Source organism: Artemia franciscana, chromosome 2 (genome assembly GCF_032884065.1).
Source record: "Artemia franciscana chromosome 2, ASM3288406v1, whole genome shotgun sequence".
Taxonomy (NCBI): domain Eukaryota; kingdom Metazoa; phylum Arthropoda; class Branchiopoda; order Anostraca; family Artemiidae; genus Artemia; species Artemia franciscana.
Genome location: NC_088864.1, coordinates 26,993,272 through 27,009,886, shown reverse-complemented (window position 1 = coordinate 27,009,886; position 16,615 = coordinate 26,993,272). Strand labels below are relative to the sequence as shown.

Here is a 16,615-nt window from a genome sequence, read left to right as displayed (position 1 = left end):
TGTATGTAATTGTTCAATGAATTTAGATAATGTGCTAAAACCTCATTTTTAAAAGACTTTCTGTTTCTAAATTACGCATGTATTTTTAAAGAAATCATGTTTTTTTTTGTTTTCTTTTTTTGTGACATATTGATGCAGATTCTTCAGTCAGTTTTTTTTAAACATAGGAATGGTAGAACTGGTGTTGAAAATCCATTTCTCATTTCATTGGTGCATCCAGGGGGTGGAGGTGGCTGTTGCCAGGGGGACCCCCAAGATTTTTGGTGCCCTCTTTCCCCGTTTTTTCTTTTTTTCATTCTTTTTCTAGAATAAATTTGTCAATTTGATCAATAATTGACACTTTTGTCACATTCTCCCCCCAAGATTTTGCTCATTGGTGCCCTTGTCACATTGGGCCTCCCCCAAGGTTTTGCTCTAGATTTGCACCTGTCTTACTTTGACATTGTAAAATATATGTCGACGTTTGTTTTATCTCGTGATACATTTTCTTTTTTATTTGTATGTCAGAAACGAAAGTCCGGTCACTCACTTTAAGAGCCAAAAATATTGACGTTTCAAGTATTTTGATGGTGTTGTAGCTGGCTGGAAACGTAGGTCATTGGACTTTTCCAGAACACGTGCTCTTCCAGCTATTTTTTTTCAAAAAAGCTGGTAAACCCCGCGAAAAAGTTATAAAAAGATCTTACACGAAAGTACCAACTGTACAATGTTTCTAAGTGTCCATTGGAAGATAGCGCCACCAGAAGAGCCATGAATGCTCTGAAGGCGCAATTTTATGCCGCTAAAGCTAAAGCTTCTCAAAATGTAATTAAACTGACACTTTGAAAAGTGCGCAGTCACTTTAAAGAAGCGTCCAAATGACCCAGAAATGCTTTATCTGGCATCACTACAGTACAGCCACTTTTAGGACAATGCAGTAAAATTGTGGCTAAACTTGCGGATATTCGGAGGGTGATCATATTAAGGATTTGGCTTGCTTTAAGGGCAAGAAACATCTCAAACATGGTCTCTCCTCGTAATTTTTTTTTGTAGGTTCCGATATTTTTACGGAGAAATGTTTATTTAGGGGCAACGGGAGTGTAAGGGTATATTTATATCCTCAAAATCGTACTTGTAAGTTTTGACATAACCCACAAGTTTTTGAGTTGCACAACAAATTGCTTCGTTTGTGTGAAGGTACGAATATAAAATTGGTTGTAGATTTGGGTCACTTTAGACAGGACCCCAGGGACGATGTTGTGTGTACTTACAAATGACGATTCGAATTCCCTGATGAGTGTTAACTCTTACTCTAGGCTTGATACCTCGCCGAGACACTCTAGAGAGAGGGGTTTGCAAATGAAGCCTAAAATTTTTTAATATGCGTCAATTACTTTTTGGGAACACAATTGCTTGGAATTTTTTGCGACAGAAGTAGTTGGCGCACCATATTTTTCGGAATATTTAATCTTTTTGTTATTGTTTTTTTCATTTTCCGCATTTATAGAGCTTATGCAGCAGTTCAACTAGGTCGAAATCAGTGAAAATATTCTATCTACAGTGGCATCGTGTCCAGGGCAGAAAAAAAAATCCTCGCATATCTTTTGCATTGGTATTTGTGTTCAGGATTGTTGGTTTCCTTAAGAAAGTAATTCCACCTTTATACTCTGGTGTTTAGACTTCCATTCTTTGGATTCACACTTAGTGTCTAAAAAGGCGTTCGGATGTTGCTGAAAACTATTGTCACCAGAAATCTTCGCGTTTTTAGTCAGTTAATGCCACTATTTTCAACCATCACCCAATCTGGGATTTTAGATACTGTCATCCGACCAAATACTATCGCATAAGGCTGCATTTACACATATCGGGACGGATGGCAACCCTACACCTGCCCCCACAATTTTTGCTGCTATACCATACAAGTTATCGAGTTCTGTCACTTTGTCGTTGTTTTCAATACATTGGGTTCTGTCGTTGTTTTCAATACATTGGGTTCTGTCGTTGTTTTCAATACATTGGGTTCTTTCTTCCATATCCATACTGGGGATTGAGAAAGGCCGCTATGCCTCTTGGGCACGACCAAGAGCCCCTCAAAGAAGAGCAAAATAGGGCTTCAACCTCATCCCTAGTATATTGAAGCAAGTAAAAAAAAGTGCCGAATTTGGTAAAATTTGAAAAATTATTTAATTTTCCTTGCAAATAAGTCTTTTTTCAGCCTTAAATTCTGCTGGGATTTTTATCAGGCCAGCGCCCCTTAATGTGTCCCATCTTATCATGCTTGCGCCATTTTTTTTAGATGGTATCTGATTGATAGTTCGTTGGTATCCTCAGTAAACAGAGTATGAGAAGACTCTGCACAAACCGTTTAACTTAGGAGTTGTTAAAATCTAAATATCTCCTTTTTGCATGTTTATCGAGGGGTCGCCAACATTCAGAAATTACGTGCACCTCTTAGTACATGTCAAGCGTGACCAAAGTCTGTCAAGCGTGGTCGAACTACGCCAAGTGTTGTTAGGATTGCCAAGCGTGGTGGAACTGTTTGGCACACTTGGCGCTCCGATATATACGCCAGGTGGCGGAAAGTGGGCAACCCCTCACATCGTATACCTGTTCTTAATATATCTTAAAAGCTGAAACTCAAAGTTCTTCGAGTGTTTGTTACTTCATTGTGGCAGTGTTTATATCGAGTCCTTGGTCGGCCGCAACCATAGCATAAATTGTTAGTTTTTTAATCATATGCTTGGTGTATATTTTTTTTCGATTTTAATAATCAACTATACTTTTTTCAGGAAGGAAGAGTCATTGTCTTTGTTTAATAGTTTTTGGTATCCACAGCTTAGGAACCAGTTTATTCCTTCCTGCAACAGTGTATCCAGTAGTAATTTGTTTATTGCGCAGTTAGAAGTTTTTAGGCCGGGCTTGGGACTCTTGCCAATCTTTGAGTGCTATTATAAAACTCTTGGTCTGACGTCCCTTTGCCGTGTTAAATAGAGGTGTTTTATATTGAGTAGTAATAATTATTAAAGCAGGAACGTTTTGTGGTAATTTTTGTGGAAAGAAAATTGGCCGGGTTGTCTGAGGATATTTAAAACTGGTGTTATAAACTCATACGATAACTTTTAAAGTGTTAACTTTTTCTACTCCGTCGCCAAGAGTTGGATAATCTAGTATTTAGAGTGCCAACTGTTAGTTGTCAAAGAGCCGTTTTTTGTTTTCCATCAAACTGTTTTTGCGTCAAATTTGAATGTATCTTGGAGTGACTTAAAACAGTCAATGGAAAATTCTTTGAAAGTCAATGTTTGGGCTTTCATGCAAAACTTAATATTTGGCAGATTTACACAGAAAATGTTGCTATCTGTTTTTTTGTATTTGGATCGTTACCTTTATGGACCCTCTTTCATTGACATCCTGACCAAACGAAATTTCCCCGATTTTACAAATTCCTATTATGAGCTTGGCTCAAGCACTGAAGCAATGCCAATGTGGCGAGAGTTTTTCCCAATATCAGCCCAGCGGATTCATGAAAGAAATCGTTTACTACCACTGACTGGTGTTTGCACTAGCTCTTATTTAGAATTCGTTAACCGTCCAGGATCCGGTAACCGAAAGTTTTCCACACAAATCCGTAGGTAGCGTTCCGGATATTCCATAATCCACTAGGTGCCACATAAGTCTCATGGTCCAAGTAAATGACCGAAAAACCCGGTAGCTTTTTCCGTCGCTATCGTTCAAAGTTACAAGATTCGACTTTCGCCCATATTTGTTTCTCTTTTCATCGCTAGTAAGGGTTTTCCAAACTTTTTTTTTTGAGGATTTTGTTCAAAAGCCTGATAACAACAAGAGCTAAGAGCTCTAATTAACCCTCCTCCGTAAACTCCTCCAAAGAGAGCGAATCCGTTCCGGTAATTTCAATCACGTATCTAGAACTTACGATTATTTTTACCACCAAGTCTAATCCCGATCCCTCAACTCTAAGTGTTTTTCGAGATTTTAGGTTCCCCCCTCGATTCCCTCCAATGTCACCGGATCCAGTCAGGATTTAAAATAAGAGCTCTGAGCCACGATATTCTTCCAAACTTCAAATTTCATTAAGATCCGATCACTCCTTCGTAAGTTATAAATACCTCATTTTTTCTAATTTTCAGAATTAACCCCCCCTCCCCCACTTCCCCCAAACAGAGCTCATCCGTTTCGGTTATGTCAATCACGTATATGAGACTTCTGCTTATTTTTACCACCAAGTTTCATCTCGATTCCTCCATTCTAAGCGTTTTCCAAGATTTTAGGTTCCCCCCAACTCCCCCCAATGTAACTGGATCTGGTTGGGATTTAAAATAAGAGCTCTGAGATACGATATCCTTCCAAACACCAAAATTCATTAAGATCCGATCACCCACTCGTAAGTTATAAATACCTCATTTTTCTAATTTTTCATTTCCCTTTAGCCCCCTAGATGGTCGAATCTGGGAAAACGACTTTATCAAGTCAATTTGTGCAGCTCCCTGACACGCCTACCAATTTTCATCGTCTTAGCACGTCCAGAAGTACCAAACTTGCCAAAGCACTGAACCCCTCCCCCCAACTCCCCCAAAGAGAGTGAATCCAGTATGGTTACGGCGTCACGTATCTACAACATTTGCTTATTCTATCCACCAAGCTTCATCCCGATTCCTCCATTCTTAGAGTTTTCCAAGATTTCCGAATTCCCCGTCTAACTCCCCCCAATTTCAACAGATCTGGTCGGGATTTGAAATGAGAGCTGTGAGACAGGAATTCCTTCTGAATATCAAATTTCATTAACATCCGGTCACCTTTTCTTAAGTTAAAAATACCTTAATTTTTCTAATTTCGAATTAACACCCCCAGCTCATCCAAAGAGAACGGATCCGTTCCAATTATGTCAATCACGTCTCTAGAATTTGTGCTTATTCTTCCCATCAAATTTCATCCCGATCTCTCCACTATTAGCGTTTTCCAAGATTTCTGTTTCCCTCCACCAGCCCCCAGATCCAATTTGAGCCGAAAATGGAGCATCTGAGACATAAGATCCTTCTATATATCAAGTTTCATTAAGTTCCGATCACCTATTCGTAAGATAAAAATACCCCAATTTTCACATTTTCTAAGAATTCCGGTTTCCCTCTCCAACTCCCCCCAATGTCACAGGTTTTGCTACTTTAGGCACTTCCAGGTAAGCTAGGACAATGAAATTTGGCAGGCGTATCAGGGACCGGACCAGATTAAATTAGAGATAGTCGCTTTTCCGATTTGACTGGGGGGGGGGAGTGGAGGCCGGTTAATTCGGAAAAATAGAAAAAAATGAAGTATTTTTAACTTACGAACGGTTTGATCAGATCTTAGTGAAATTTTATGTTTGGAAGGATATCGTGTCTCAGAGCTGTTATTTTAAATCCCGACCGGATCTGGTGACATTGGGGGGAGTTTGGGGGGAACCTAAAATTATGGAAAACAATTAGATTGGAGGGATCGGGATGAAACTTGGTGGGAAAAATAAGCAGAAGTCTTAGATCTGTGATCAAGGAGGCACACTCGTGCCTCTATAAAGAGGCGACACACGACAATGTTAAGCGATCTTCGGTTCCAGTGGTCGCAGAGGGATGGGGAGGGATGCATTTCGTAGCCCGAGTTCCAACTAAGAAACCTGCAAAATTTCATCCCCCTCCAACTTTTCCTTCATGGGGAAAATCTGGCCGAAAGTTTCGACCCGTCAACCCCAGCCCCCCTTTAACGTTGTTCGATCGGGCTGAAATTCACAAGTTAAGGTCCCCTACGGCCCAGGAGCTTATCCGCGAAATTTCAGCTCGATCCGATAACTCCTTCCCTGCTTTCTAGAAACCATGCATAGCCACTTAAAATTCATTTTCTTTTTTTTTCTCGACGCCTACAGGTCACATCCGACATCGGATCTGGGTGTACGAAGACTCATTCGATGCGGAATTCTCCGAGTAAGTGCCCTTGAAAGTTTCGTAGGAAAATCTTAACCCCCCGAAAGTTTCAGACCCCCCAACCCCACCCCCCTTTTAACGTTGTCCGATCGGGCTGAAATTCACAAATTAAGGTCCCCTACGGCCCAGGAGCTTATCCGCGAAATTTCAGCTCGATCCGATAACTCCTTCCCTGTTTTCCAGAAACCACGCATTAGCTACTCAATTAACGCATTTCTCTCCATAAGCGCCCATGTTAATTTGAAATTTTTAAAAGTTATTGAGAAGTTATATTTACACACATGCAAGTGATCAGCTCAGTCGGTAGAGCGTGGGAATTTTAATCCTCTGATCAAGGGTTCAAGTCCCTTACGGGCGGTTTTTTTTTCACAACATCAAAAAAATTTTGATAACACCTGGACAGCTTATCATTTGAGAGATAACAGAATATTAGCTTCTTATGAGCAAAAATGTACAGAAATAATATGAAAAAAACTTCGTTTTCTTAAAGAGTTAAAGAGGCTGCGTCCCAAAGTCAAACCTTAAAACGTACAGGAATTAGAAGAGGCAGTTGGGGGGCTGCCGCCCCCCAAACCCCCAGCTTTTAAAGACTCTTTTGTACAGGTTTTTTTGTGGGGGGACTTCATTGTTACTAATTTCTAGTTTCGGCGCAATGGTTCTCCTGTCCTTTTGTGTTTAACATTTTTCGAAGTTATACCATTATTCATTCATTTCAATTTTTTGTTAATTAAAAGAGGGCCTTTCCGAAGCCAAGAGCGGGGGGTTAGCAAAAAAACAAAAAACCTGTACAAAAGAGTCTTTAAAAGCTGGGGGTTTGGGGGGCGGCAGCCCCCCAACTGCCTCTTCTAATTCCTGTACGTTTTAAGGTTTGACTTTGGGACGCAGCCTCTTTAACTCTTTAAGAAAACGAAGTTTTTTTCATATTATTTACATAATTGGAACGGATTCGCTCTATTGGGGGGGGGGGTTAATTCTGAAAAATTAGAAAAAATGACGTATTTTTAACTTACGAAGGAGTGATCGGATCTTCATGAAGGACCTCGTAACTCACATCTCTTATTTTAAGTCTCAACCGGATCCAGCTTCATTAGGGGGGGGCAGTTGGGGGGGGACCGGAAATCTTAGAAAATACTTAAAGCGAAGAGATCAGGATGAAACTGGATGGGAAGAATAAAAGCCTGTCTTAGATGCGTAACTGACATAACCGGACCGGATCTGCTCTCTTTGGTGGAGTTGGGGGGGGGGGGTAATTTGGAAAAATGAGGTATTTGTAACTTACGAAAGGGTGACCAGATCTTAATGAAATTTGATCAAACAGTTCGTGGTAACGAACTGTAGTAAGGAGCGACCCGGCTCAATAGTAACCGAAACTCTAAAAAATGGAATTTTGATACCAATAGTTACATCAAAAGAATCGCATTTTAATGCTGATTTAAATATATAAGTTACATCAAAATTAGTCTTACCCATCAAAAGTTACGAGCCTGAGAAAATTTGCTTCATTTTAGAAAATAGGGGGAAACACCCCCTAAAAGTCATACGATCTTAACGAAAATCAAACCATCAGATTCAGCGTATCAGAGAACCCTGCTGTAGAAGTTTCAAGCCCCTATCTACAAAAATGTGGAATTTCGCATTTTTTGCCAGAAGACAAATCACGAATGCGTGTTTATTTGTTCGTTTTTTTTTTGTTTTTGTTTTTTTAGGGGTGATCGTATCGACTCAGTGGTCCCAGAATGTAGCGAAAGGGCTCATTCTAACGGAAACTAAAAGTTCTAGTGCCCTTTTTAAGTGACCAAAAAATAGGAGGGCAACTAGGCCCCCTCCCACGCTCATTTTGTCCCAAAAGTCACCGGATCAAAATTCTGAGATAACCATTTTATTCACCATAGTCAAAAAACCTAATAACTATGTCTTTGTGGACGACTTACTGCCCCGCAGTCCCCGTGGGAGGGGCTGCAAGTTACAAACTTTAACCTGTGTTTGCATATAGTAATGGTTACTGGGAAGTGTACAGATGTTTTCAGGGGGATTTTTTTGGTTGGGGGGGGGGTTGAGGGGATGGGTTACATGGGAGGATTTTTCCATGGAGGAACTTCTCTTGGGGGAAGAAACTTTCAATGGAGGGGGCGCAGGATTTTCTAGCATTATTTAAAAAAACAATGAAAAAATAAATATGAAAAGTTTTTTCTACTGAAAGTGAGGAGCAGCATTAAAACTAAAAACGAACAGACATTATAACGCATATGAGGGGTTTACCTCCTCGTAATACCTCGCTCTTTACGCTAAAGTATTTTTAGTAATTACAACTACTTATTCTACGGCATTTGTGATTCAGGGGTCATTCTTAAGGAATTGGGACAAAATTTAAGCTTTAGTGTAAAGAGCAAGGTATCGACGAGGGGAGAGCCCCCTCATATACGCAATAAAAACATACGAATACAGAAGTTCGCTACGTAAGTTAATTCGTAAGTTACGTATATTTTTTACTTATGAAAACGTTCGCAAAAAATTTAAAGGTAATTCCTTTTTAAGTAATCAAAAAATTGGAGGGCAACTAGGCCTCCTCCCTCGCTCCTTTTTTCTCAAAATCTTCCGATTAAAACTATGAAAAAGCCATTTAGCCAAAAAAAAATAATATGCAAATTTCGTTTTAATTATTTATGTGCGGAGAGCCAAGATCAAAACATGTATTAATTCAAAAACGTCCAGAAATTAAACAAAAAAAGTTTTTTTAAATGAAAGTAAGGAGCGACATTAAAACTTAAAACGAACAGAAATTACTTCGTATATGAAGGGGGCTTTTCCTCCTCAACGCCCCGCTCTTTACGCTAAAGTTTTTCACTGTTTTAAAAGGTAGAGTTAAGAGAAAGAGTCAAACTTTAGCGTAAAGAGAGGGGCGTTTAGGAGGAAACCCTTTCATATACGGAGTAATTTCTGTTCGTTTTAAGTTTTAATGTCGCTCCTTACTTTCATTTAAAAAAAAATTGTTTTTTGTTTGTTTAATATTTAGAAGGATCTTGTGCTTTAAAGCTCTAATTTTAAATTCCGACCAGATCCTGTGACATTGGGGGGAATTGGAGGGGGGACCGGAATTCTTGGAAAACGTGAAATTTGGGGTATTTTTATCTTACGAATAGGTGATCGGATCTTAATGATATTTGATATTTAGAAAGAATTCATGTCTCAGAGGTCTTGTTTCAGATCCCGACCAGATCTTTGACATTGGGGGGAGTTGGAGGGGGAAATCTTGGAAAACGCTTGGAGTGGAGGAATTGGGATGAAGCTTGGTAGATATAATTAACTCCCCCCCCCAATAGATCGGATCCGTTCCAATTATGTCAGTCACGTATCTAAGACTTCTGCTTATTTTTCCCACCAGGTTTCATCCCGATCCCTCCACTCTAAGCGTTTTCCATGATTTTAGGTCCCCCCCCAACTCACCCCAATATTACCAGATCCGGTCGGGATTTAAAATAGAGCTTTGAGACACGATATCTTTCTAAATATCAAATTTCATTGTGTATATTAGTTCGTAAATTAGTGGGGTTCCGGTTTTCCGTCGGACTAACGTGGATTCCGCAACTGTTTTTGTTTTGTCCGTAGACATACGCCAAATTCCGTAGATCTACGGAAAATCCGTAGAAGTTGAAACACTGCCAGTGGCGGTGGAATAAATCTTATAAGTGCCAGTTCGGCTACATACTCAGTTACATGACATTATATGAAAGCACAAAAAAGGAAAAACACTTGCAGAAAAAGAATAAATATAGCAAAAATTATGGTGTTCCATAATTTCAACTTCTGCCACAGCAAGCTCCGTTTAATTGTTTTTTAGATAAAAAGTAATTGTATTAAGCAACTTTTCTATTTAAATTCTGACCCCCCATCTGAGAATGCCCCAGCTGAATGTGGCAACCCTGTACTTGCCGTAAGATAAACAGAACCATTCGCAAATTTGGCAGTGGCCTTCAAGAAAAGTATGTCAGTGATTAGTGTATAAGCCTAGAATTGGGACTGTTGAGAAGTATACATGATTCTTACTTCATAATATGCAGAATAATTGTAGTTAACACATTATGACTGCAATTTCACTATGCTTTATCCCCACCTCCTTCCCCTTTAATGTGCAAATATATAGCTTAAATATTGTATTTCCCATGCATTCTGCTATGTGTCACTCTCGTTTCAACCCGTCTACCCGTAAATTCAATTAACGCTGACGAAATCAAGAAACGGAAAATACATGGAAAATATAAATTTGGGTTGTATATTTGTACATTTGGGGATGGGGGGTAAATTAGTCGATTGGCAGTCAAAATGCATTAACTACAATTATTATGCATATTATGAAAAAAAAATGTTTTCTTAGCATGTTTCCTACTCAGAAGCCCCAATTCTAGGTTTCTGCCATAATTTAGGACACAGTATTAAAAAAAGGGAAAATTACACTTTATAAGGCATAATATTTAATATAACTTGTATACAGAGAGGTTGGTATGACAGGAAAACAAATATTTAATTTTTGCTAGTTCGAAAACTTAAGAATGATATATTATATGCGTGCCTTAAAGCGTCTTAAGTGTTTACTTTTTAGCTATCATGAACATTTTGTATCCGCAAGGATTTTATATCCTTAAGAACGAAGGAAAATAGTGAATTATATTGCTTTGTCAACAGTTTGTACTATTGAATTTTACCGTCAGGGACAATCTGCAACGAAATGATTCGGCCGCAACCATTTCCTTTCTCCGACATGTGGGATGTAGTCGTATTATGTGGAAGAAATTAAAGCTTTAAAAGGAAAAGTCCAAAACAAATGAAAAGGGAATCTGTAAAATGTGAAATGTCGGTTTTTGAATCATTCGGTTTTTGAAAATTATACGTAACTTACGAACTTCTGTATTCGTATAAAATATAATAAAAACATGCGAACTTCTGTATTCGTATGTTTTTATTGCGTATATGAGGTGGCTCGCCCCTCGTCGATACCTCGCTCTTTACACTAAAGCTTAAATTTTGTCCAAATTCCTTAAGAATGACCCCTGAATCGCAAAAACCGTAGAATAAATAGTTGAACTTACTAAAAATTCTTTAGCGTAAAGAGTGAGGTATTAGGAGGAGGTGAGCCCCTCATATGCGTAATAAAATCTGTTCGTTTTAAGTTTTAATGCTGCTCCTTACTTCCAGTTGAAAAAACTTTTTCATATATATTTTTTCATTGTTTTTTTTTTTTTTTTTTTATAATGCTAGAAAATCTTTCCCTTCATGGAAATTTTCTTCCCTAATGGCAAATTCCTCGATGGAAAGTTCCCACAACATATCCCCCTCTTCTCAACCCCTCCCCCTAACCAAAAAATCCCCCTGAAAACGTCTGTACACTTCCCCATAACTATTACTATATGTAATCACTGGTCAAAGTGATGAAACTTGTAGCCCCTCCCACGGGGACTGTGGGGGAGTAAGTCGTCCCCAAAGACATCTCAGAATTTCAGAATTTTGATCCGGTGACTTTGGGAAAATAATTAGCGTGGGAGGGGGCCTAGGTGCCCTCCAATTTTTTCGGTCACTTAAAAAGGGCACTAGAACTTTTCATTTTCATTAGAATGAAACCTCTCGCAAAATTCTAGGACCACTGGGTCGATACCATCACCCCTGGAGAAAAAAAAAGAAAAAAAAAAAAACAAATAAACACGCATCCGTGATCTGCCTTCTGGCAAAAAATATAAAATTTCACATTTTTGTATATAGGAGCTTGAAAACTACAATAGGGTTCTCTCATACGCTGAATCTGATGGTGTGATTTTCGTTAAGATTCTATGACTTTTAGGGGGTGTTTCCCCCTATTTTCCAAAGAAAGGCAAATTTTCTCAGGCTCGTAACTTTTTATGGGTACGACTAATCTTGATAAAATTTATATATTTAAAATCAACATTAAAATGTGATTCTTTTGATGTAGCTATTTCCATTTTTTAGAGTTTTGGTTACTATTGAGCCGGGTCACTCCTTACTACAGTTCGTTACCACGAACTGTTTGATGGCTGGTTGTAAAAACTTCAGAAGGGACTTGTTTGATTTGAAATTGGAAGTTGTAATGCCCTTTTTGAGAGTCAGAGTGATTTGAGAACAACCAACTTCACCCCCTCCATGCTCATCATTTCCCTTAATACCTCAAATCAAAATTTGGGAATTTTTTTGAAGTTGGAATTTATGTCTGATGGGAAGACAACCTCCCCCTACTGCTCTCAGAGAAAGGCTTGTAAGTTATGCCCTGGGGACATACAAGGTCCTTATAAAAACGGTGGTCGTATATGCTTCGGAGGGGACTAATTGGATTGGTAAGCATAAGTTCTAGTGCCCTTTTTAAGAGTAAAAGTGGTGAAATCTCAGCTACCCCCTCCCCACATACACTAACGCGTCGTGTTTTCCCGAGATGTATCCAATAGATATTTTGAGACAGTCCTTTTATTGCAAATAGTCAGAATATCATATAACAAGGCCTTTGAGGTTGATATAAACCCCAGAGCCTGAGGATGAGGGTTGTAAGCTATCCCCCTTAGATATTTAATGTTCTTATGGAATGGATGGTTGTATAAACTTTATAGTTAGCTCATTTGGTTGAAATTGGAAGTTATAGTTCCCTTTTAAGAGTCAATAGTGATGGACGTCAAGTAGCACCCCCCTCTACCCAACTACCCCTCTTTTCACCAAATTTATCTGATTGAAATTGTGCGATGGGAATTTTGTTTAAAATAGTCCAAAGAACATATGACAATGCCTCCAGGGCTGGCACAACCACAGATGCCCGGGACAAGGGCCTTATGTTATTCCCGTGGGGTATATAAGGTTTATATGGAATGGAGTCGTATTAAATTCAGATTGGTCTCATTTGATTTTAAACTGGAAGTTATAGTGCCCTTTTAAGAGTCAAACTGATTTGAGAGAACCCCCCCCCCACCAGGTCTGTCCCGTAACGCCTGCAATCAGTTTTGAGACATCAATTTTTCTTTATTTCAATACAGTTACAATAAATTTTCGCCTTAATACCCTTAGGTTTACTAATAGTAGTAGCACCAGTAGTTATAATAGTAGCAGTAGTACAGTTAATAGTAGTAGTATTAGCTTTAGTAGCAGTAGTAGTAGCAGTAATAATAATAGTAGTAGCTTTTAGTAGTTGTAGGAGTAGAAGTAGTATTATTGTTACCACGAACTGTTTGATGACTCCTGAATCACAAATGCCGTTTAATTAGAATAAATAGCTCTTTTAAAAGTACTAAAAAAAACTTAAGCGTAAAGAGCGAGGTATTGACGAGGGTAAGACCCCGCTCATATACGTGATAATTTCTGTTCGTTTCAATGTTGCTCCTTACTTTCAGTTGAAAAAACTTGTTTTATTTTATTCAATTTCTGATCGTTTTTTAAATGCTGCTGGGAAATCCGGCTCCCTCTCCATGGAAAATTCCATTCCCTATGGAAAATCCTTCGTGGAAAACATACTCGCACGTAACGATTCTTTTGATGTATCTATTGTTTTCAAGGCTCTGTTTCTTACAGTTTCGGTTACTATTGTGCTGCGTCGCTCCTTACTTACAGTTTGTTACCACGAACTGTTTGATAGTCACCTCACTCAAGAATTAAAGTTAGGTTGATCATAAAGAAATTTACCAAATTGTAACGAAAATATAATACTCTAGTTACAAAATTATTGAAACTGCAACAGAGAATTAGTGAAAATAGGCCGCACAAAACGCATTATATTAAATACCTAACCTAACTAACTCTATGTATTAAATATTTAATTAAAATATCCCTACATAGTAGTTTTTTTTTTCTCAGAGACTAAGCTAGTTTTTTCCGAATGTAGACAGAGACAGAGGCAGAAACCGGCTTTACTCGGATAAAATGATATTAATATGTATGTGTCGTATATGCAGTCCCTATGTATGTGTCGTATGTGTCGTAGTCGTATATGCATAAAAGATTGAACATCAAATACTAGTTCATTCAGTGGTGTAAAACAAAATATTAAACAAAGAGATATAAATACATAGAAGACATTAGGAACGAAGGTTTTAAGCATAGGCAATAAAATATGAATTGATCACTATTTCTTTTTAAAAATAGTGTTTTAATAAACAGTTTCAACTTTGACGACAGTTCAAAAATTTACTAATCAAAATTTCGCTTTTCATATCAATATAGCGTATTTCCTCTTATATTCCTAGTAAAATATTCGAATAAAGACCAAAACTGTCAGAAAAACATGAACTCTAATAAAGATGGATGTAGCTATGCGCTTCAAAATAAGCATATGATTCGAAATACTCCTTAAAAAAATTATTACATGTTTGTTATTTTTGTATTTGATAAGTATGGATTCTTGCTTTAAGTTCTCAGCGTTTCAAGCTGTGGTAGTTTTTTAATAATTTTTTTTTTATATTATTTTTAGATATTCAATTCAAACGTTCAAATATCGATATGTCTGTTGAGTACAAAAATAAAAATTTAATATTCGGTTAAAATTTAACATCAAATAAGAGAATTGTCCTGAAAAAACTATGTTTGTAGACAACTCATCGTGGAAGTGTGATAGGATGGCATGTACCAAAATAAGTATAAAATCCTCAGCTGTATATATATATATATATATATATATATGTATATATATATATATATTTATATATATACAATTTATCGACAAATATATGCAGTCCCTATACATAAATATAGCTATATTTTGTTACTGGTAGGTATTGAGAAGGTGAGAAATTCTGAAGTAATATTGTAGTTGCACTCCGTTTCCGTGGTAAACTCAAGTGATGAATTTCCACTTTTTTTCAACATTTCATTAGTAAATGTTTGGAAAAAAAAATCGATGTCATTCCACTGATTTAAACTCGGAATTCAGAGACCCATCTGTACCGGCTAGATAAAAAAATAAACACATAATTATTTGCCTTCTTTTATAAACAAATTTTTTGAAAATCTATTTTAATTAAATGATTGCTCCAACATTTGAAAGAGTATTTTGAATCATTTACTTAGTTTTAAGTGAATACTTATACGAATCTTTATTGAAGTCCAGATATTTCTAAAGAGTTTGGCCTTTATTTTAATGTGTTAGGATGAACAAAAGCGGTGATATGTCATATAATACAGAGCTTTAATTAGATTATTTGTTAATCGAAATCTAAAGTGTAAATTAATAATATCGTTGCGCTTCCCCTATATTTACTTTCTGTTATACAAATCCCCTCCAAAAACACCAGTGTTGTAAAAACCACCCCGCTTCACAAAAAAAGCAAACCCCAAATTTATGACAGCCAAAAAAGTAATGATATCAATTTCTTCACCTCTGTGCCATAACAAGACTCAAAACAAATCTTTGACAGCAAAAAGAAGTTTAAATATTATGTTTTTCAGCCCTGTTGTCACAGCACAATTCTGAAATATTATTTTGACAGCCTAAAGAAGTTATAATTTTAAGTTTCCTCTACTTGTAAATTCGAAATGAAAATTTTCACCTCCCTGCTCGCTTTTGTGGTAATACGGACAGATTCTTATGATAAATCAAAATCTAATTAAATACTTTCAGGCGGTATGCGTCATCAGTAAAATATAACAGACACCACGCAAAATAACTGAAACTTTTTTTCGAACTTGTTGGGAAAAAGAAACAGTCTTAACAATTAAAAACTTATTTATAACTCAAATATTAAAAACCAACTAAAAAAAATAACTTCAGGGTGTTGCAGTGTCCCAACCCCACCCGAAACAAGCGGTCCTAGTCCCAACCCCAAGTCTGCCACTACGTTAGGGAGGCGCACCCGTGCCCCTCACCTGGATCCACCGCTGCTTTTAAACAGATATATTTTTTACATATTTTTGAAGAGACTTAATTTCCATCCTTGTTACAGGCTGCGGCCAGACACCAGTGCAGATATATTATTGACCAGCACAAGAAGGAGTATTTGTCCAAAGGTGGTGACCCCAGTTGGCTTCAAGGACTCGACGCTGCTAGCCAGAAGCTCAGAAAGCTGTCTACTATTAACAAAGTGCTTGCCCATCGGCCTTGGTTGCTCTCAACAGATCATATTAAGGTACTTTTTTTTATTGACCATGTCTTCGCCGTTCAAGTTAAAGGCTCTTACTGACATTCTATCAAATTTTGGTTTTGTATAGTTTTGCTCCTTCCAATGGTAGAAAAAGGTGGCGCTGTTGTATTTTGACACTTGCAACTCAAAATTATATACTGAGAATTCAATGCTGTAGAAAATCGTGACTTAGAATTTGACTCTGTGCAGTTATGACACAGTTTCGCTGTAAAATAGTTACACGGGTAGTTTTAGGGGAGGGACAGAGGAGGGACAATTGGAAAAATATTAAAACATAATTAATTAATTAATAAACTGAAAACAATTTGGTCAATAAATGAAAATGCTAAAGTTTTTCCTGAAAGTTTTGTGGAATACAGGTCGTGACTAATTAACATTTTGCCCTGGGCACACGAGAGGTCAGAACTGCCGCTGCAATTACCATAGTGAAAATGTGAATTTCTTTTCAAACAAAATAATAAAAGAAATTTTCGACAAAAAAAGGATAGTTGGTCCTGATAGGCGGTATGTTTGTCCCCTTTTTTGAGATGAGGATGAAGGCTTGGATCATTTTCT

At 37.5% G+C, this 16,615-nt stretch overlaps 1 protein-coding gene across 1 annotated transcript in view; it reads left to right on the top strand.

Moving 5' to 3' along the window:
* LOC136039421 (sestrin-2-like) overlaps positions 1 to 16,615 on the top strand; it is a 75,581-nt gene that overhangs the window by 19,040 nt on the left and 39,926 nt on the right. The window contains exon 3 of the mRNA XM_065723158.1: positions 15,863 to 16,045. Within this exon, the coding sequence (XP_065579230.1) occupies positions 15,863 to 16,045 (183 nt within the window). The remainder of the gene's footprint in view (positions 1 to 15,862; positions 16,046 to 16,615) is intronic.